At 62.6% G+C, this 17,917-nt stretch overlaps 3 protein-coding genes across 6 annotated transcripts; 1 reads left to right on the top strand and 2 right to left on the bottom strand.

The window, feature by feature from the left end:
• Positions 1 to 4,303: 4,303 nt before the first annotated feature.
• TEX51 (testis expressed 51) lies at positions 4,304 to 7,695 on the bottom strand. The gene is made up of 7 exons (XM_075915221.2): positions 7,500 to 7,695; positions 7,261 to 7,335; positions 6,095 to 6,184; positions 5,786 to 5,803; positions 5,529 to 5,612; positions 4,794 to 4,857; positions 4,304 to 4,614 (listed from the first exon to the last, which is right to left on the bottom strand). Exons 1-7 carry the CDS (start codon positions 7,693 to 7,695, stop codon positions 4,323 to 4,325), a joined length of 819 nt encoding a protein of 272 aa, XP_075771336.2. The 3' UTR covers positions 4,304 to 4,322.
• Positions 7,484 to 11,390, top strand: IZUMO3 (IZUMO family member 3). 3 transcript variants are annotated; one of them, XM_075915225.2, is made up of 7 exons: positions 7,487 to 9,135; positions 9,370 to 9,444; positions 9,658 to 9,747; positions 9,985 to 10,002; positions 10,257 to 10,337; positions 10,658 to 10,748; positions 11,174 to 11,390. In XM_075915225.2, exons 1-7 carry the CDS (start codon positions 8,916 to 8,918, stop codon positions 11,202 to 11,204), a joined length of 606 nt encoding a protein of 201 aa, XP_075771340.2. In that variant the 5' UTR covers positions 7,487 to 8,915; the 3' UTR covers positions 11,205 to 11,390. The 3 variants fall into 3 exon arrangements, with proteins under 3 accessions (XP_075771341.2, XP_075771342.2, XP_075771340.2); XM_075915226.2 differs by lacking the exon at positions 10,257 to 10,337 and having other exon boundaries at positions 7,484 to 9,135; XM_075915227.2 differs by lacking the exons at positions 9,658 to 9,747; positions 9,985 to 10,002 and having other exon boundaries at positions 7,484 to 9,135.
• Positions 11,391 to 11,813: 423 nt separating this feature from the next.
• Positions 11,814 to 16,253, bottom strand: IZUMO2 (IZUMO family member 2). Of its 2 annotated transcripts, XM_075915216.2 has the most exons (7): positions 15,777 to 16,253; positions 14,659 to 14,733; positions 14,134 to 14,220; positions 14,006 to 14,026; positions 13,653 to 13,733; positions 12,368 to 12,491; positions 11,814 to 12,008 (listed from the first exon to the last, which is right to left on the bottom strand). In XM_075915216.2, exons 1-7 carry the CDS (start codon positions 16,003 to 16,005, stop codon positions 11,966 to 11,968), a joined length of 660 nt encoding a protein of 219 aa, XP_075771331.2. In that variant the 5' UTR covers positions 16,006 to 16,253; the 3' UTR covers positions 11,814 to 11,965. The 2 variants fall into 2 exon arrangements, with proteins under 2 accessions (XP_075771331.2, XP_075771332.2); XM_075915217.2 differs by lacking the exon at positions 14,006 to 14,026.
• Between the last annotated feature and the right edge of the window lie 1,664 nt (positions 16,254 to 17,917).

Below are 17,917 nucleotides of genomic sequence, written 5' to 3'. Positions count from 1 at the left end.
AAGCCCCGGTTTGACAAAGCCCTGGCTGGGCTGATTGGGTTGGGGTTGGTCCTGTGTTGGGCAGGGGGCTGAACTCGATGACTCCTGAGGTCTCTTCCAGCCCTGGGATTCTAGGATTCCAGAAGGACGGCTAAGCAGAGATGGGGGAGAGCAGATCTGGATACAGACTGGCTAATCCAGCGAGGGCTTTAAAGTGACCAAACTAGGTGACCAAAGCCCACAAGTCAAAATCGAGGAGACCTGGGAGAAGGGTTTGAATTTGGTGTGTGTGGGGGGGGGAGGGGGGCTTGGCTTTTATAAGAGACCAGACAGATCTGGGTAGGGAATCAAATCAGTATCTTAGTTGTCTGTATACAAATGTGAAAAGTATGGGGAATAAGCAGGAACAGCTCAAAATGCTAGTAAATAAACACAAGTATGACATAGTTGGTATCACAGGCTAGGTATGCACTGCAATGCTATGTCGGGATATTGGAGTAATCCGAAAGAGCTATCCTTTGTCTTCACAGTAAGCCTGTGATTTTGGGCTCGCTATTCCGATGTCCCCCTAAACCTCATTCTGGGAGGAGTAAGGGACGTTTTGGAATAGGGGGTTATTTCAAAATTTGGGGTTGTGTAGCCAGCGCCAAATGACAAAATAAGCTACTTTGAAATAAGATCAAAAGAATTTGCGTAGCTGAAATTGCGTATCTTATTTCCAGGTATGGTGCTGTGTAGAAGCACCCATACAGCCTCGGGGGGATAATACACACAACTGGAATATTGGTATGGAAGGGTACAGTTTGCCCATGAAGAACAGGCAGGGGAAAAAGGGAGATGTTGCATTATATATTAAAAATGAACACACTTGGACTGAGGACTTGCTGAGAGTCTCTGGGTTAGGTTACAAGGGGTAAAAAACAAGGTGATGTCATGTTAGGTGTCTACTACAGACCACCTACCCAGGCAGAAGAGGTGGATGTGGCTTTTTTTTTTTCAATAAACTCACAAAATCACCCAAAGCGCGGGATTTGGTGGTGATGGGGGACTTCTGCTATCCAGACATCGGTTGGGAAAGCTATTGGGGGAAGCTGGTCTAGATTTGATTTTAACGAATAGGGAAGAATTGGTTGAGGATTTGAAAGTGGAAGGCAGCTCGGGTGAAAGCGATTATGAAATCCATACAGCATGGCTGTGTCTAGACTGGCAAGTTTTTCCGCAAAATCATCTGCTTTTGTGGAAAAACTTGCCAGCTGTCTACACTGGCCGCTTGAATTTCCGGAAAAGCACTGACAATCTCATGTAAAATCATCAGTGCTTTTCCGGAAAAACTATGCTGCACCTGTTCGGGCAAAAGTCTTTTTCCGAAAGACTTTTGTGCAAAAGAGCCAGTGTAGACAGCACAGTACTGTTTTCTGCAAAAAAGCCCTGATTGCGAAAATGGCGATCGGGGCTTTTTTGCGGAAAACCGCGTCTAGATTGGCCACGGACGCTTTTCCGCAAAAAGTGCTTTTGCGGAAAAGCATCCTGCCAATCTAGACGTGCTTTTCTGAAAATGCTTTTAACGGAAAACTTTTCCGTTAAAAGCATTTTCGGAAAATCATGCCAGTATAGACGTAGCGTACATGATTCCAAGGAACGGTAGGAGAGAGAACAGCAAAATAGAGACAAATGGATTTCAAGAAGGCAGGCTTTCGCAAACTCAGGGAGCTGGTAGGTAAGGTCCCAATGGGAAGCAAGTCTTAGGGGAAAACAATTGAAGACAGGTGGCAGTTTTTCAAGGAGACATTATTAAAGGCACAAGAACAAACTATCCCCCGGCGTAGGAAAGAGGAAGTTTGGCAAGAGAACCCCCTGGTTTAACCAGGAGATAGTTGATGTTCTAAAAATCAAAATGGAGCCCTACGAAAAGTGGAAAGTAGGTAAAAGTACAAAGGATGAATATGAACAAATAACACATACGTAGGCGCAAGATTAGAAAAGTGAAGGCACAAAACAAGCTCAATCTAGCTAGACACAGTGAAAACGGGGCAGGATCAGAGCTCAAACGGAAAGAACAAGTTAAAATCACTTAGACAAATTAGATGTCTGCAAGTCACCAGGGCCTGGTGAAATGCATCCTAGAATACTCAAGGAGCCAATGGAGGCAGTATCTGAGCCTTTCGCTATCATCTTTGAAAAGTCATGGAAGTCGGGAGAGATTTCAGAAGACTGGAAAAGGGCAAATTTAGTGCCCCTCAATAAAAAGGGAAATAAGAACAACCCAGGAACTACAGACCAGTCAGTTTAACTTCTGTGCCAGGGAAGATAATGGAACAAGTAATTAATCAATTTGAAGATAAGGTGATATGCAGGGCTGGCCAAACCGCGATGAGTCCCGCTCGCCTGCTGCACTGACCGGCGATCTGTGCATGCACAGATTGCCCGAACCCGGCTCTTCCGGGTTGTAATCTACGCGCCAGAGGCGAGTAGATTGCATTATTTGTCGAGCCCTGGTGATATGTAACAGCCAGCATGGATCTGTAAAGAGTAAATTGTGTCAAACCAACCTGAGAGCTTTCTTTGATAGGATAATAAGTCTTTTGGACAAGGCATAAGTGGTAGATGTGGTATATCTAGATTTTAGTAAGGCTTTTGATACAGTCTCATATGACCTTTTAGGGAAACATAACTTAGCTGGGGCCACTATAAGGTGGGTGCATAACTGGCTGGATAACCATTCTCACAGAGTAGTTATTAACTGTTCCCACTCATGCTGGAAGGGCATAACAAGTGGGGTTCCACAGGAGTCTGTTTTGGGTTCTGTTCAATATCTTCATCAACGATTTAGATACTGGCACAGAGTGTACACTTATTAAGCTTGCAGGTGATGCTAAGCTGGGAAGGGTTGCAAGTGCTTTGGAGGATAGGATTATAATTCAAAATGATCTGGACAAACTGGAGAAACGGTCTGAGGTAAACAGGATGAAGTTTAATAAGGACAAATGCAAAGTACTCCACTTAGGAAGGAACAGTCAGTTTCACACACACAGAGCCTGTGTTTACACTGGCATGAATTTCCGGAACTGCTTAAAACGGAATACTATTCCGTTTTCAGTTTTTCCGGAAAAGGAGCGTCTACATTGGCAGGCTGCTTTTCCGGAAAAGCCCTTTTTCCAGAAAAGCGTCTGTGGCCAATGTAGATGCGCTTTTCCAGAAAAGAGTCCCGATCGCCATTTTCGCGATCGGGGCTTTTTTCCGGAAAAGACTACTGGGCTGTCTACACTGGCCCTTTTCCGGAACAGTGTTCCGGAATAAGGACTTATGCCCGAGCGGGAGCAGAATAGTTTTTCTGGAATAGTGGCTGATTTTGTACAGTAGAGCGTCGTTGCTTTTCCGGAAATTCAAGGGCCAGTGTAGACAGCTCGCAGCTTATTCCGGAAAAGCGGCTGATTTTCCGGGATAAGTGGCCCAGTGTAGACACAGCCAGACTGTCTAGGAAGGAGTCCTGCAAAAAGGGATCTAGGGGTCAGAGTGGACCACAAGCTAAATATGAGTCAACAGTGTGACAAAAAAAAAAAAAAAAACCACCCCAAAAAACCACATGATCCTGGGCTGCAGTAACAAGAACGTTGTGAGCAAGACACGAGGAGTCATTCTTCTGCTCTACTCTGTGCTGCTTAGGTCTCGGAGTCTTGTGTCCAGGTCTGGGCGCCACATTTCAAGAAAGATGTGGAGAAATTGGAGAAGGTCCAGAGAAGAGCGACAAGAATGATGAAAGGTCTAGAGAACACGAGCTATGAGGGAAGACTGAAAGAACTGGGCTTGTTTAGTTTGGAAAGGAGAAGACTGAGAGGAGACGTGATAGTGGTTTTCAAGTATCTAAAAGGGTGTCATAAAGAGAAGGGAGAAATGTTCTTAGCTGCTAAGAACAGGACAAGAAGCAAGGGGCTTAAACTGCAGCAAGGGGCGGTTGAGGTTGGACATTAGGAAAAAACTTCCTGTCAGGGTGGTTAAACACTGGAATAAGTTGCCGAGGGGGGTTGTGGAATCTCCATCCCTGGAGATATTTAAGAGCAGGTTGGACAGACACCTGTCAGGGATGGTCTAGGTGGTGCTTGGTCCTGCCGAGAGGGCCGGGGACTGGGCTTAATGACCTCTCGAGGTCCCTTCCGCTCCTATGATTCTGTGTCAGGATGGCTGGGCCTGTGGGGTTGGGGGAGGCGGGATACAGGGGCAGATGGGCCTATGGGGCTGAGTGGGATGGGATGCTGGGGTAGGTGGGCCTGTGGGGTTGGGGGCAGTTGGGGGAAAAGCTCAGTCATGTTCTCCAGCAAAGCCAGGCTGGGAAAAGGCACCAACATTTATTGAGTTCCAGCCCTGGCCCCCTCGCTGTCCTGGGGCTGGGCCCCGTCCACCTGCACAGTGGGGACATCCCCCTGCTCCATGGGGGCCCCCTCCCCCTGTTCCTTGGGGGCCCCGTCCCCTGACTCCACAGGGGCCCCGTCCCCTGGCTCCACAGGGGCCCCGTCCCCTGGCTCCACAGGGGCCCCATCCCCCTGCTCTGCGGGGGGCTCCGTCCTGCCTGCCGCCGGCTCCTCCTCGGTTTCTGTGCCGGCCGCCCGCTTTGCCCGCCTCCTGTAATAGACATAAGCCCTGTCCCAGGGCCGGGGGGTTTCAGGCCAGGTACCCCCGGCTGGCCAGTTCCCGCCACAGCCACTGCCCCGGAGATGAGTGTCTCCATTCCCCCTCCCCCCAGCCAGCCCCTGCACGCTGGGGCCAGATTGGGGCCCCTCTCCTTTCCCCTCTGGAGCCCTCCTCTGATCCCCGCTCACCCCACTGCAGCTCCCAGCGCCAGCAACCCCAGGCTCAGCCCCACGGCCTGGCTCACCGCACTGCCTGGAGGGAAAGGGGAGGGGTTAGGGGTGGAAAGGAAGCTGTGGGGTGGGGGCTCAGCGGGATGAGGGGTTTGGGAGGCACCAGGGAGGGTCTGGGGAGAGTTTGGGGGTGCAGTGAGGGGGCGGGGCTGTGAGGGGAGCCTAGGGAGGGATGCTGAAGTTGGGGTGGCGGCATTTAGGGGGCTGGGGAGGGGCTCCGGGGCTGGTGGGGGAGGGGTGCCAGGTTCAGGGGATGTGGAGTTCTGGGGTTTGGGGAGGGGTTCCGGGGCTGGTGGGGGAAGGGTGCAGGGGTTTGGGGAGGGGCTCTGGGAATGGGAGAGGGGTACCAGGTTTTGGGGGGGGGGGTTCCAGGATTTGGGGAGAGGCTCTGGGAATAGGGGAGGGGTGTTATGATTTGGATCGGAGGTTCTGCAGTTTGGGGGCTGGCAGGGGAGGGTTCGGGGATGGGGGTTCTGGAGCTTGGGGAGGGGCTCTGGGACAGGGGGGGAGGGGTGTTCTGGTGGATGGGGGGGTTCCAGGATTTGGAGAGGGGCTCTGGGGACAGGGGAGGGGTGCTAGGGTTTGGGGATTTGGGGGCTGGCAGGGGAGGGGTGCCAGGGTTCAGGGGTGGGGGGTTCCGGGGTTGGGGAGGGGCTCTGGGGATGGGGGAGGGGTACCAAATAGGGGGGTTACCTGCACAGACTGTCGGGTCCCTGCACCGAGCTTGGAGGTGCTGACAGCTGCCGCAATTGGCCAAATCAAAGGGCTCGGGCCGATCTGTGGGGGGAAGCCCATTAGAGAGACACCCCCTGAGCTGCATCCCCCCCCCCCCATTCCCAGAGCCGGGGGCAGTGCTGGAGAGCACATTGAGCCCCAGGGCCTGGGCTGGGGGTTCGGCCTGTCTGGTCTGCGCCCCCCACCCCGAGGGACGGACGGACGGACGGACTCACCGCAGGATGCATCACAAACTGTGGGGAGAGAGACAAGGGTCAGTGCAGGCTGAACAGCCCCCACCCCAGATCCAGCTCCCCCCTCCCTCCTCCCCCAGCCAGGAAAGACTCCAGGAGTCCGGGCACCCTGCCCACCTTCCCCTGGCGCTAACCACTAGACTCCAATACCCCACCCAGAGTAGAGGAGAGAGCCCAGGAGAGAGGGGCAGGCTCAGAGCTGGAGGGGAGCCCGGGGCTGGGCTGGCAGGGGCTGTGGGGCGGGAGTGAGAGGCACCAGTCCGGGCAGCGGGGGTTGGGGGCGGCAGGTACCTTGCTGCAGGACGGCTGCCGACGCTGCCCTCAGGTGCCGGGTGAAATTCTGCTTTTCAAACGCTGCCTCCTTCACGAGCCGCTCTGGGTCTGGGGGAGGGGAGGGGAGGGTTGTTTCTGGGGGGAGGAAACGGGTCAGAACTAGGGGGCTCCACCTCCTGTCCCTGGGGGGGGAGGGGTAACTCACTGGTGGCCCTTTGCGCCCCTCGGGGACAGAGGCTGCTGCAAAAACACCAGCAGCAGCACATCCCACGGGCAGCTAAACCGCATGATCCGGGCCTGCCACTGGGGGGCACCAGGCGTCATAGGCTGTGCCCAAGCCACGGCCGGCCGGCCAGCGCTAAAGATAGGTCCCCCGCAGACCCCTGGGCACAGCTGGGAAGGACACGCCAGGCTCGGCCTGCAGCTGCCCACTAGTACGGAGCCGTGGTTAAAATTCAGGAGCTCGGCTCCGGCACAGACCCAGCCAGGAGACTGCCTCCAGGCACCCGGAGAACGCTCCCTCCTGGGAAGGCGACTGCCAGGGGGTGCGTGAGGTGAGGGGGAGGGAGAAGGAGGCGACGAAGCCCCCGACAGAGACCTGGGCGCGGGAGACAGCGAACTGCCCCAGAGAGCTTTGGGCGCAGGCCTGGGATTGCCAGCAAAGGCCGTTCCCTCTCATGTTTTGCCCCACCCATGGGCGGAATGAATGTTCTTCGGTGCACCGAGGCCTGGGCAGATGTGCACCTGCTGGGGCTTGAGTTGCAAGACGGCCACGATGCTGCTGACGAACAGGGATTGGCCCCAAAGCACCTGGCTGCCGCCCCAATGAGGGTTTAGTCTACCCCAAGCTGCTGGGCTGAGCACGGGGGAGCTGGGGCGGGGGGTGCTGGCCTGGGTTACCCCAGGAGTCTGGGGATCTGCCCTCCCAATCTGGGGCTCAGATTTTTTTCCTCCTACTGGCAATGAGCCCCAGACGCTGACTTGGCTAAAGGCTCAGGTCTAAAGTCCCCAGTTCTGCCATCCCTTACTTAGTAGAAGGGAGCGGGGGCTAGTGGTTAGAGCCGGGTGGGGCCGGGAGGCAGGACTCCTGGGTTCTCCCCCCGGCCCTGGAGGGGAAGGGGAGCCCCGATCCATTGGCTGCTCCTGTGCGGGGCCGAGGGGGGCGCCGGGCCCCTGGCGCTCACCCTGCCGGTTGCGGGTGATGATCTGGTCCAGGTGGTAGAAGAGCTTCCCGGCTTCTCGCTCCAGGTGCTCCCGCTCTGCAGCCGGACAGACGGACCGAGTCAGGCTCCCTGCCCATCCCCCGCCTCCCAGCCCCTCGTCCCGCCTCAAGGGGGTGCTGTGGGGGCAGCAGGTCTCAGTGGGGGGGGGGCATGGGAGGCAGGGCAGGGGGTTAGTGAGGGTCCCATGCCCCGTGCTTTACCCATGATCCCGACGCCAGGGTCCCCCCCCAGGATGAGTGCGCTGAGCTCCCTCTCCAGCCCCCCGGCCCCGCCCAGCTGAGCCCCCCCCAGCAGCAGCCGCACATCGTAGTGGACATAGGGGGTGGTGTCCGGCCAGCAGCGCAGGCAGGGGGCGGTGCCCTGGGCCAGCAGGGCCAGCACCAGCAGGGCCAGCATCGCCCCGGCAACCACCACAACCTCACTTCCTGTTTTGGTCTCCTCCTTCTGGAGAAGCAGATTCTGCCTCTGACATCACTTCCTGTTCTGCCTCTGACACCACTTCCTGTTCTGCCTCCAGCCCCTGCCCTATAAGCCTGTGCCGCTGCTTGATGTCACTTCCTGTTCTGTCGCTGACCTTGCTTCTGCCTCTGACATCACTTCCTGTTCTGCCTCTGACATCACTTCCTGTTCTGCCTCCAGTCCCTGCCCTATAAGCCTGTGCCGCTGCTTGATGTCACTTCCTGTTCTGTCGCTGACCTTGCTTCTGCCTCTGACATCACTTCCTGCTCTTGCTCCAACGTTTCCATGAGTTGCCGCTTCTGCTTTTGACATCACCTCCTCTCGTGAGGCTGACATCGCATCCCAGTTTGCCTCACATCCCCTGTGAAAAAGGGGGGATTGTCGGTAATATTTTTGCCACGTCCGTGTGTGCCTCAGTTTCCCCTGCACACATTGCATGGCTGCACTCTCTGCTTCACATTCAACAAGCCTTCACCGCTACTGTGCTGATTTTCAATAGGCAGTGTGTTCACGACGTGTGTAAATGACGTTTTCAACTCAGCAGACTTCGCTCGGGAACCACACCCCGAAACGAGCCCGACGTCCCAGTCGATGGAGAGAATTTGAACCCTCTCTCCAGCCACAGTTGGGATCCAGGAGGGCACTCTACCCATGGGGACAGGGCAGCTCCTGGCACAGGCGGCTCAAATCCCAGGATGGCGATCAGGGACAAGCCTTAGCAATCCTGCCTCAGTTTACCTCTGGGCCCCCTCTTCCGTCCCAATCTCACTTCCTGTTCTGCCTGTGATGTCACTTCCTGTTTTGTCTTTACTTCTTCCTTTGCCTGCCTTCTGCCTCTCACATCACGTCCCGTTCTACCCTCACTCTGCCCACTACATGCCTGTTCTGCTTTTGACATCATCTCCTGTTCTGGCGCCACTCCCTGTTCTGACCCTACCTTCTGCCTGTGACATCACTTCCTGTTCTACAGCCATTCCTCTCATTAGACCCCAGTTCTGTTTGTGACATCATTTCCTGTGCCTCCAACTCCTTTGAACCCCCCTCTTCTGCCTCTGACATCATTTCCTGCCAGCCCAGGGAACTTTCCGCCCCCCCCCCCCCAGCTCTGTGATGTCACCGGGGCACTGAGCTCACAGCGGGGCCGGGACTCCGTGGGCATGTCCGGCTCCCTCCTGCTCTTCTTCTTGTTGCTGCGCCCCGGGGGGGCGGGGGGCTGCCTGCACTGCGACCGGCCCTTCCTGCGGAGGCTGGGGGTGCTGCTGGGGGAGGTGCTGCCCTCCGAGGTGCCCAACCGGGACACCCTCATTCAGCGCCACGTCCAGGCCTTCGAGCGCCTCTACAGCACCCACTTGCACAAGAAACACCACCGGGTGCTGGGTGTGTGGCTCCTCCCCTGGGGTCTCCTCGGCTGTGGGTCAGGAGGAAGGGGCACCGGCAGAGCTGGGGGGGAAGGGCTGGGCTGGCAGGAGCTGTGGGTCGGGAGCGAGGGGCATTGACAGGGTGGGGGGAGCCCAGGGCAGGGCTGGCAGGGGCTGCGGATGGGGAGGGAGGGGCCCCAGCTTTGGGGGGCAGAGTGAGAGCCCCCTTTGAGCCCCCTGCTTCCCTGGTTAGACGTCCGTGGCGTGCTGGCGGCGAAAGCTGCGCTGACCAGCTGGCTGAGGGCTCTCAAGGAAACGCCCTGGAAAGGTAAATGTGGGTTGGGGGGCAGGCTGGGAGTGACCCTGGCTGGAGGGCAGGGCTGGAGGTCCTGGGGGGCAGAGCTCCTGGGCAGAAGCAGGCCACGGCCAGACAGTGGGGAAGACAAGGCCGGATGGGAGGGCAGGAGCAGGCCTGTGGGGCGGCGAGGGGGGGGTCCTACCACACAGTAGCTGCCCCCAGCGCTGTCCACCCGCCCCCCAGGCATTCACCTTCTGCAGCTGACGCTGGCCCAGCACCGCGACTCCCTGCGAAATCGCCTCCGCGGCGCCCTGGAGCACTTCGCCGACTTGGGTAAGTGCTCCTGGAAAGGGGGTGTGGGGGGCTGCCCCACACCTGCCCACTATGGGACGGGCAGGGCCCCCTGCCCCATGGGACATGTGGGTGCAGTGCCCCGGAGATCAGGGACGGTGGGCGTCTGGGTGAGGGGAGGGCGGTGGGGGGCTCCGGGGGATGGGGGGAGGGGAGGCAGGGAGTGCCCCATGGAAGGGGGGGGCTCTAACGCTGGGTCTGTCTGTGCTTCCCCCACAGCCTGCTCTGAGGACTGCAGTGAGTGTGACCCCCCCACCCTGGTGCACTCGCCTTGCCAGCGCCCCCCGGCCCCATTCCCTGCCCCCCAGCCAGCCAGGCCCTGCCCTGCGGGGGGAGGGCGGATGGGAGCAGGCGCCCCCTGGAGGGGACAGGCCCCATTCCCTGACCACTGAGCCAGCCAGGCGGGGGCCGGTGGGAGCTGGCGCCCCCTGGAGGGCAGGACGGGGTCTCCCTGCAGGTCCTTGACCCGGTCCCCGCTGTCCCCATCCCAGCGGTGACCGAGGGGCCGGTTCTCGACTGCTGGACCTGCATGCGCATCACCGCGCCGTGCTTCGACGGGGAGCTCTGCGGAGGTAGCTGCTGCCGGGGGCCTGGGCTGGGAGTCTGAGGGGGGGTGGGGAGCAGGGGGGGTGAGCCCTGGGGGGCAGCAGGGAATGGGGGCCCAGGCGCAGTGGGGTGCCAAGGGATGGGGAGCAGTGGGGAATGGGGCCTGGGGCCCAGGGGTAGTGGGGTGCTAGGGGGGTGGGGGCAGTGGGGATGGTGGCTGGAGCCATGGGCAGTGGGGAAATAGAGGCTGGGGCTCAGGGGCAGTGGGGTAGGGCCTGCTGGTCAGTGGGGCGCAGATGTGGGAGGGGCGTTGGGGGCGCTCTGGACTCACCCCCTCCCCCTCCAGAGGAGGACCCGCGGGACGCGGAGAGGAACGAAATCATCCTCTATCTCTTCCTGGTCTGCCAGTCCGTGCTGCTGGCTTCGGCCGCCCTGCTGTGAGTGCCTCACCAGGACTTGGGGGGCTGGGATGGAGCATGCGGGGGAGGGGGGCTGTCTCACTGAACCCCTGGAGAGTGGCCCTGGGTACCCCCCCATTTCTTGCCTCCAGCACCCCACACCCATATTCCCTCTTGGCATCCCCACCCCCAGGCACCGCAAAACCTGGGGTCCCCCCAAATGAGGCAGAATCGGGGGTTCCTCCACCCCTCTTGGAGAGTGGGGTGACCCCACCCGCACCTGGGGCAAATCTGAACGGCCTCCCCAGAGTCAGAGCGAGAACCCAGGTATCCTGACTCTCGGCAGCCCCTCCTGCTCTAACCACTAGCCCCCACTGCCCTCCCAGAGTTGGGCTCAATGCAGTGTCCTGGGGGAAAGCGGGCCTGGGGCAGGGAGCAGATGCTGACGGCTGGTTCTCCCCTAGGTACTGGGTGTGCTGCCGACACCGCAGGTGACCAGAGGACGGGGCCTGGGGCGCACGAGGCAGGTGGCTGGCATGCTAGCCAGGTGCGGGACGACCAGGGGGCCAGTGGGACCCAGACCCCCAGCCCAGCTGGGGTTGGCAAGACCAGGTGCCTCATTCACCTGGGCAGGCCGGGCCCCACGGCCCCCCATTATCAGCCTGGAAATAAAATGCTGTAGTTTGTACCTGGACTCCTTATTGGGAGTGGGGTCTAGTGGTTAGATCAGGGGGGCTGGGAGCCAGGACTCCTGGGTTCTCTCCTGGCTCTGGAAGGGGAGTGGGGACTAGTGGTTAGAGCGGGGGGGGGGGGGGCTGGGAGCCAGGACTCCTGGGTTCTCTCCTGGCTCTGGAAGGGGAGTGGGGACTAGTGGTTAGAGCGGGGGGGCTGGGAGCCAGGACTCCTGGGTTCTCTCCTGGCTCTGGAAGGGGAGTGGGGACTAGTGGTTAGAGCAGGGGGGCTGGGAGCCAGGACTCCTGGGTTCTCTCCTGGCTCTGGAAGGGGAGTGGGGACTAGTGGTTAGAGCGGGGGGGCTGGGAGCCAGGACCCTACACAGAAACTTGTTGTTGGCTGTGTTTAATTTCCAGCTGGGGATGGGGGTTCGGGGGGGGGGGGTGGCCGGCCCTGAGGCCCAGGTGGGGACAGACAGCTGGAGCTGGCGCCCCCTGTCTGTGATCTGCAGCACTGCGGCTCCATCCTCCTTCCAGCCCCGTCTCCAGGTCTGCTGGGCCCGCTATGGGCGGGTGTCGGGGGGGTTACACCTTCAGCGCCAGATGGTTCCTCCAGTAGATGAAGCCCCTGGGGGGTGAGAGACATCCGCATGGGGGGGGGGAGCTGGGACAGGGAGCCCTTGCTCACAGGGATGCCGCCGGCTTTGGGGGATGTGTACGGGAGGGGATGTGGCCAGCTCTGGGCAATACTGGGGGGGGGGATCCAGCTGCTCGGGGTGATACTGGGGGTGGGGAGGGGGATGTGTCCGGCTCTGGTGATACTGGGGGGGATGCAGCCAGCTCCGGGAGATGTCGGGGGGAGGAGTTGTGGTGGCTCTGAGCGACACCGGGGAAGGGGCGGGGGGGGGGGGAATGTGGCTGGCTCTGGACAACACCGGTGAGGGATTCGGCCAGCTCTGGGGAGGGGCGTGGGGGCCTCAAACTCACGCCACGCCCAGCGCCAGGAAGAGCAGGGTGCCCATGCACAGCACCACGGAGATGCCGATCCGGGCGATAGGTGGCCCAGGCGCTTTGGGCTGGTACCGCAGGGCGAGCCGGGTCTGGGAGTCCACTGCGAGGGGGAGGGGGGGTTAGGAGATGACCGGCCGAGGGCCCTTCACCAGTATCCCCCCCAGCCTCAGTGTCTGCCCTTCCTGCCCCAGAACCCTGCCAGAGCCCCTGTGCCCACCCCAGCCCAGGACCCTGCTGGAGCCCCCATGCTCCCCCCTCTCTGTGCCCCCCCCGGCCCAGGACCCTGCTGGAGCCCCCGCGCTTCCCCCCTCTCTGTGCCCCCCCCGGCCCAGGACCCTGCTGGAGCCCCCGTGCTCCCCCCTCTCTGTGCCTCCCCCGGCCCAGGACCCTGCCGGAGTCCCCGTGCTCCCCCCTCTCTGTGCCCCCCCCGGCCCAGGACCCTGCTGGAGCCCCCGCGCTCCCCCTCTCTGTGCCCCCCCGGCCCAGGACCCTGCTGGAGCCCCCGTGCTCCCCCCTCTCTGTGCCCCCCCCCGGCCCAGGACCCTGCTGGAGCCCCCATGCTCCCCCCTCTCTGTGCCCCCCCCGGCCCAGGACCCTGCTGGAGCCCCCGCGCTTCCCCCCTCTCTGTGCCCCCCCCGGCCCAGGACCCTGCTGGAGCCCCCGTGCTCCCCCCTCTCTGTGCCTCCCCCGGCCCAGGACCCTGCCGGAGCCCCCGTGCTCCCCCCTCTCTGTGCCCCCCCCGGCCCAGGACCCTGCTGGAGCCCCCGCGCTCCCCCTCTCTGTGCCCCCCCCGGCCCAGGACCCTGCTGGAGCCCCCGTGCTCCCCCCTCTCTGTGCCCCCCCCGGCCCAGGACCCTGCTGGAGCCCCCGTGCTCCCCCCTCTCTGTGCCCCCCCCGGCCCAGGACCCTGCTGGAGCCCCCACGCTCCCCTCTCTGTGCCCACCCCGGCCCAGGATCCTGCTGGAGCCCCCGTGCTCCCCCCTCTCTGTGCCCCCCCCGGCCCAGGACCCTGCTGGAGCCCCCGTGCTCCCCCCTCTCTGTGCCCACCCCGGCCCAGGACCCTGCTGGAGCCCCCGTGCTCCCCCCTCTCTGTGCCCCCCCGGCCCAGGACCCTGCTGGAGCCCCCGCGCTTCCCCCCTCTCTGTGCCCCCCCCGGCCCAGGACCCTGCTGGAGCCCCCGCGCTCCCCCTCTCTGTGCCCCCCCCGGCCCAGGACCCTGCCGGAGCCCCCGGCCCCCGCTCGGTCCCTAGCCACCCCCTACCAAAGCAGCGGTGCCGCTTGAGACAGGTGGCTTTGCTCTTCCCGCATGTGGTGCAGTCCATGACGTCGTAGTAGAGCCAGTCTGGAAGGGGGGCGAGAGTGAACCCCCAGGCTCCCAGCTAGCCCCCCCAGTCCCAGACCCCATTAAGCCGCCAGTTCCTCCCCCTTAGGGCCCCATTCCCCACCCCGCTGAGCCAGCCAGTCCCTGCCCCGGGGCTGGGGGGGAGCCAGTGCTCCCTAGAGGGGACAGGCCCCCTGCCCCATTCCCTGCCCTGGGGCCGGATCGGGGCGGTGCCCCGTGACGGGGGAAGGCCCCTGCCCCATTCCCTGAGCAGCGATGCAACGGCCACTTACCACAGGTTTGGAGGTTGCAAGCTGGGGGGAGAGAGAGAGACCATGGCAGCCCCAGACTGTGCCTGAAGGGCCCCCAAAGGGGAGATTTGAAGGGGGTCAGAGGAGGGGGAGCTCCTGGGGGCTGGTACCTTTCGCCTGATGCTCCGTCAGCGCGGATTTCAGCTCCATGATCAGGCTGTGCCTGTAGGCCACCAACGCGTCCAGCAGGGCCTGGTCTGGGGGAGACTGGGGGCAGTGAGGCCAGCAGGGGGTGCTGTGGGGCACAGGCCATGGGGGTCTCAAGGCTACCCCAGCCCTCCTGCTGCCAGCAGGGAGCACCGTGGGGCACAGGGTGGGGCTTTGGCTGCGGGGGAGCCCCCAGCTAGCCCAGCCCAGCCTGTCTCAACAAGGGGTGCTGTGGGGCACAGGGGACACGGGGCTAGGAGACGTGAGGTGCAGCGTTGTGGGGCATGGGTCTGGGGGGCGCTGTGGGGCACAGGGCTGTGGGTTACTGGGGAGATGGGGCTGTGGAGTGCAGGGCACTGTGGGCTGTGGGGCACAGTGGGGCTATGGGGCGCTGTGGGGCACTGGGGAGGTACCATGGGGTGCTTTGGGGCATGGGATTGTGGGGCACAGGGCTGTGGGGCACTGTGGGGGGAGGAGCTGTCTGTCACCTGTCAGGGCACTTCGCTCCAGGCCGGCTGCCGTCTGCCGCACTTGATGGATCAGGGCGTTGATGCTGCTCAGAGCTGTGGGGAGGTGGGGGGAGAAAACATCCGAGCCCAGAAGACTGAGGAGCCCCCCGCCCCACCCTCTGCAGCCAGCGCCCCCTGCTGACCCCCCACCCCGCCCCCTGCAGCCCAGGGCCCCCTGCTGGGCCTCCACCCCACTTCCCTGCATCCCAGCGCCCCCTGCTGATCCACTGCCCCGCCCCATGCAGCCCAGCGCCCCCTGCTGACCTCCTGCCATGCCTCCTGCAGCCCAGCACCCCCTGTTGACCCCCCTGCCTCGCCCCCTGCAGCCCAGCTCCCCCTGCTGACCCCCTGCCCCACCCCCTGCAGCCCAGCACCCCCTGCTGACCCCCCGTCCTGCCTCCTGCAGCCCAGCTCCCCCTGCTGATCCCCCGCCCCCTGAAGCCCAGCACCCCCTGCTGACCCCCCACCCTGCCTCCTGCAGCCCAGCTCCCCCTGCTGATCCCCCGCCCCGCCCCCTGAAGCCCAGCACCCCCTGCTGACCCCCCACCCTGCCTCCTGCAGCCCAGCTCCCCCTGCTGATCCCCCGCCCCGCCCCCTGAAGCCCAGCACCCCCTGCTGACCCCCTGCCCTGCCTCTTGCAGCCCAGCTCCCCCTGCTGGGCCCCTGTTCTGCCCCCTGCAACCCAGGGCACTCTGCTGACCCCTTACCCCACTCCCTGCAACCCAGTTCTTCCTGCTGACCCCCTGCCCCGCCCCTGCTGCCCAGCACCCCCTGCTAGGCCCTCGCCCCACTCCCTGCAGCCCAATGTTCCCTGCTGAACCCCCGCCCTGCCCCCTGCAGCCCTGCGCCCCCTGTAGCATATTGGCCCCTAGTGCTGCCTTGGGTCCAGCCCTGACTGCCAGGAGCGGGGGGGGGGGGGGTGTGGGTGCAGGTGCAGAGGAGCCAGTGGCACGTTTATGGATTTGCTGGAAGATCAGACCTCACCCCTTTGTCCCTATGGGTCACCCTGGCCATGCAGCCCCTCCCCTCCCCCCGCTGACTGTGCCCCTTGGATGCCGCCAGCCCCGTCCCCTGCAGGCCCCGGGCTGTGCCCATACCAGCCATGCCTGCGAACTGGCTGGCGGCGTAGTGGCGGAAGAACCCGTCCTCCATGCCGCGCAGCAGGGCCTGGGCTCGCGCCCGCAGCCGGCTGTCGCGGATCTGCCGGGGCACCAGGTTGGTGCGGAGCGATTCCAGGGTGCTACGGATCTGCCGGTCGCACTGCAGGCAGCCTCCCGCACCCGCCGCCAGCCAGGCCCCCAGCACGAGGGGCGCCAGGAGCGCCATGACGCAGCCCGGCAAGACGCGTTCTGCCCGTTCTCAGCCGTGTGGTGGGTTGGCTGCTCCAGGGAGAACCTCGGGGCCAGGGTGACATCACAATGCAGCTCAGGATTGTGGGGACGGGGCGGAGTTGTGGGGACGGCGTGGCTGGGGTAGTGGTGGCGTGTGCAGATCACCTGTTCTGCCCTGGCCTGGCGCGCACGCTCAGCCTACAGGGTGAAGCAGTGCCCAGCATGGGAAACGCAGCCCCCCCCCCGCTCTCTGCGGGGACCTCTAGGGGGCGCTGTGGGGCACGCAGCCCCCAGCTCTCTGCGGGGACCTCTAGGGGGCGCTGTGGGGCACGCAGCCCCCAGCTCTCTGCGGGGACCTCTAGGGGGCGCTGTGGAGCATGCAGCCCCCAGCTCTCTGCGGGGACCTCTAGGGGGCGCTGTGGGGCACGCAGCCCCCATCTCTCTGCGGGGACCTCTAGGGGGCGCTGTGGAGCACGCAGCCCCCAGCTCTCTGCGGGGACCTCTAGGGGGCGCTGTGGAGCACGCAGCCCCCCCAGCTCTCTGCGGCGACCTCTAGGGGGCGCTGTGGAGCACGCAGCCCCCCCAGCTCTCTGCGGGGACCTCTAGGGGGCGCTGTGGAGCACGCAGCCCCCCCAGCTCTCTGCGGCGACCTCTAGGGGGCGCTGTGGAGCACGCAGACCCCCCAGCTCTCTGCGGCGACCTCTAGGGGGCGCTGTGGAGCACGCAGCCCCCCAGCTCTCTGCGGGGACCTCTAGGGGGCGCTGTGGAGCACGCAGCCCCCCAGCTCTCTGCGGGGACCTCTAGGGGGCGCTATGGGGCACGTAGCCCCCAGCTCTCTGCGGGGACCTCTAGGGGGCGCTGTGGGGCATGTAGCCCCCAGCTCTCTGCGGGGACCTCTAGGGGGCGCTGTGGGGCATGTAGCCCCTAGCTCTCTGTGGTGACCTCTAGGGGGCGCTGTGGGGCATGTAGCCCCTAGCTCTCTGTGGTGACCTCTAGGGGGCGCTGTGGGGCATGTAGCCCCCAGCTCTTTGTGGTGACCTCTAGGGGAGGCTGTGGGGCATGCAGCCCCCAGCTCTCTGTGGTGACCTCTAGGGGGTGCTGTGGGGCACGCAGCCCCTAGCTCTCTGTGGTGACCTCTAGGGGGCGCTGTGGGGCATGCAGCCCCCAGCTCTCTGTGGTGACCTCTAGGGGGCGCACTGGGGCACGCAGCCCCCAGCTCTCTGAGGGGACCTCTAGGGGGCGCTGTGGGGAAAGGCAGTTGTGATGTAGTGGGGGTGTTGTTACATTCACTTTTTGCAGTATTGTGCTGTGTGTGTGTACCTCAGTCCCCCCCCCCCCAGCACTCTCTGCATGAGAGGGGAGAGGCTGAGGATGACTCACTCCAGATGTGTTTTGGCCCCAGACACCTGAGGGCATGACACATGAGATAACTCCTGTCTCGGAAGGGAAACAAGGCTGGGTGGGGCTGCCCCCAGGTTGGGGGGTAGGGCCTGTGAGAAGGATCAGTCTCATCTGGGCAAGGAGGAGTGAGGAGGCTGAGACCAGGAAAAGGGGCTGACCCGGGAGCCTGAGGCCAATGCCCATCCCAACAGGGTGAAAAGGGGTTAAAATGCTCCCCTGGTGCATGTGGGAGGAGGGGCAGCTGCTGGGTGCTTTGGGAGATGGGCTCACAGCTGGGCGCCAGCTGGCCCAGAAGGAAGGAGTTGGCTAAACTCTGGAGCTGCTGGTCAAGCAAGTCAGTGGCCTGGCCGTGCCTCAGTTTCCTCCCTGCCCACATATTCTTTGTTCGGAGGCTGCCCGGATACAGTTGCTGAGATGAGGAGCTGGTTTCACAAAGCTACTGAGAATCCCTGCCACAGTGGTCAGCCAGATGAACCAGACGAAGACTGGAGGAGGAAGCATAGCCC

This window comes from Pelodiscus sinensis, chromosome 18, assembly GCF_052426305.1.
Source record: "Pelodiscus sinensis isolate ZL-2025 chromosome 18, ASM5242630v1, whole genome shotgun sequence".
Taxonomy (NCBI): Eukaryota; Metazoa; Chordata; order Testudines; family Trionychidae; genus Pelodiscus; species Pelodiscus sinensis.
The sequence above is the reverse complement of the archived record's forward strand: the minus strand, read 5'-3'. Positions and strand labels throughout refer to the sequence as shown.

Excerpts from the sequence above, each read along its gene's own strand:
- TEX51 (XM_075915221.2), bottom strand. The coding sequence starts at position 7,695 with ATGCTGGCCCTGCTGGTGCTGGCCCTGCTGGCCCAGGGCACCGCCCCC. Across the intron at positions 6,185-7,260 it reads CATCACCCGCAACCGGCAGG|ACCCAGAGCGGCTCGTGAAG; the intron begins GTGAGCGCCAGG and ends CCCCTCCCCCAG. Across the intron at positions 4,615-4,793 it reads GCGCTGGGAGCTGCAGTGGG|GGCTTATGTCTATTACAGGA; the intron begins GTGAGCGGGGAT and ends GCCCTGGGACAG.
- IZUMO3 (XM_075915225.2), top strand. The coding sequence starts at position 8,916 with ATGTCCGGCTCCCTCCTGCTCTTCTTCTTGTTGCTGCGCCCCGGGGGG. Across the intron at positions 9,136-9,369 it reads GAAACACCACCGGGTGCTGG|ACGTCCGTGGCGTGCTGGCG; the intron begins GTGTGTGGCTCC and ends TTCCCTGGTTAG. Across the intron at positions 10,338-10,657 it reads CGACGGGGAGCTCTGCGGAG|AGGAGGACCCGCGGGACGCG; the intron begins GTAGCTGCTGCC and ends CTCCCCCTCCAG.
- IZUMO2 (XM_075915216.2), bottom strand. The coding sequence starts at position 16,005 with ATGGCGCTCCTGGCGCCCCTCGTGCTGGGGGCCTGGCTGGCGGCGGGT. Across the intron at positions 14,734-15,776 it reads CCAGTTCGCAGGCATGGCTG|CTCTGAGCAGCATCAACGCC; the intron begins GTATGGGCACAG and ends ACCTCCCCACAG. Across the intron at positions 13,734-14,005 it reads TTGCAACCTCCAAACCTGTG|ACTGGCTCTACTACGACGTC; the intron begins GTAAGTGGCCGT and ends CCCCCCTTCCAG.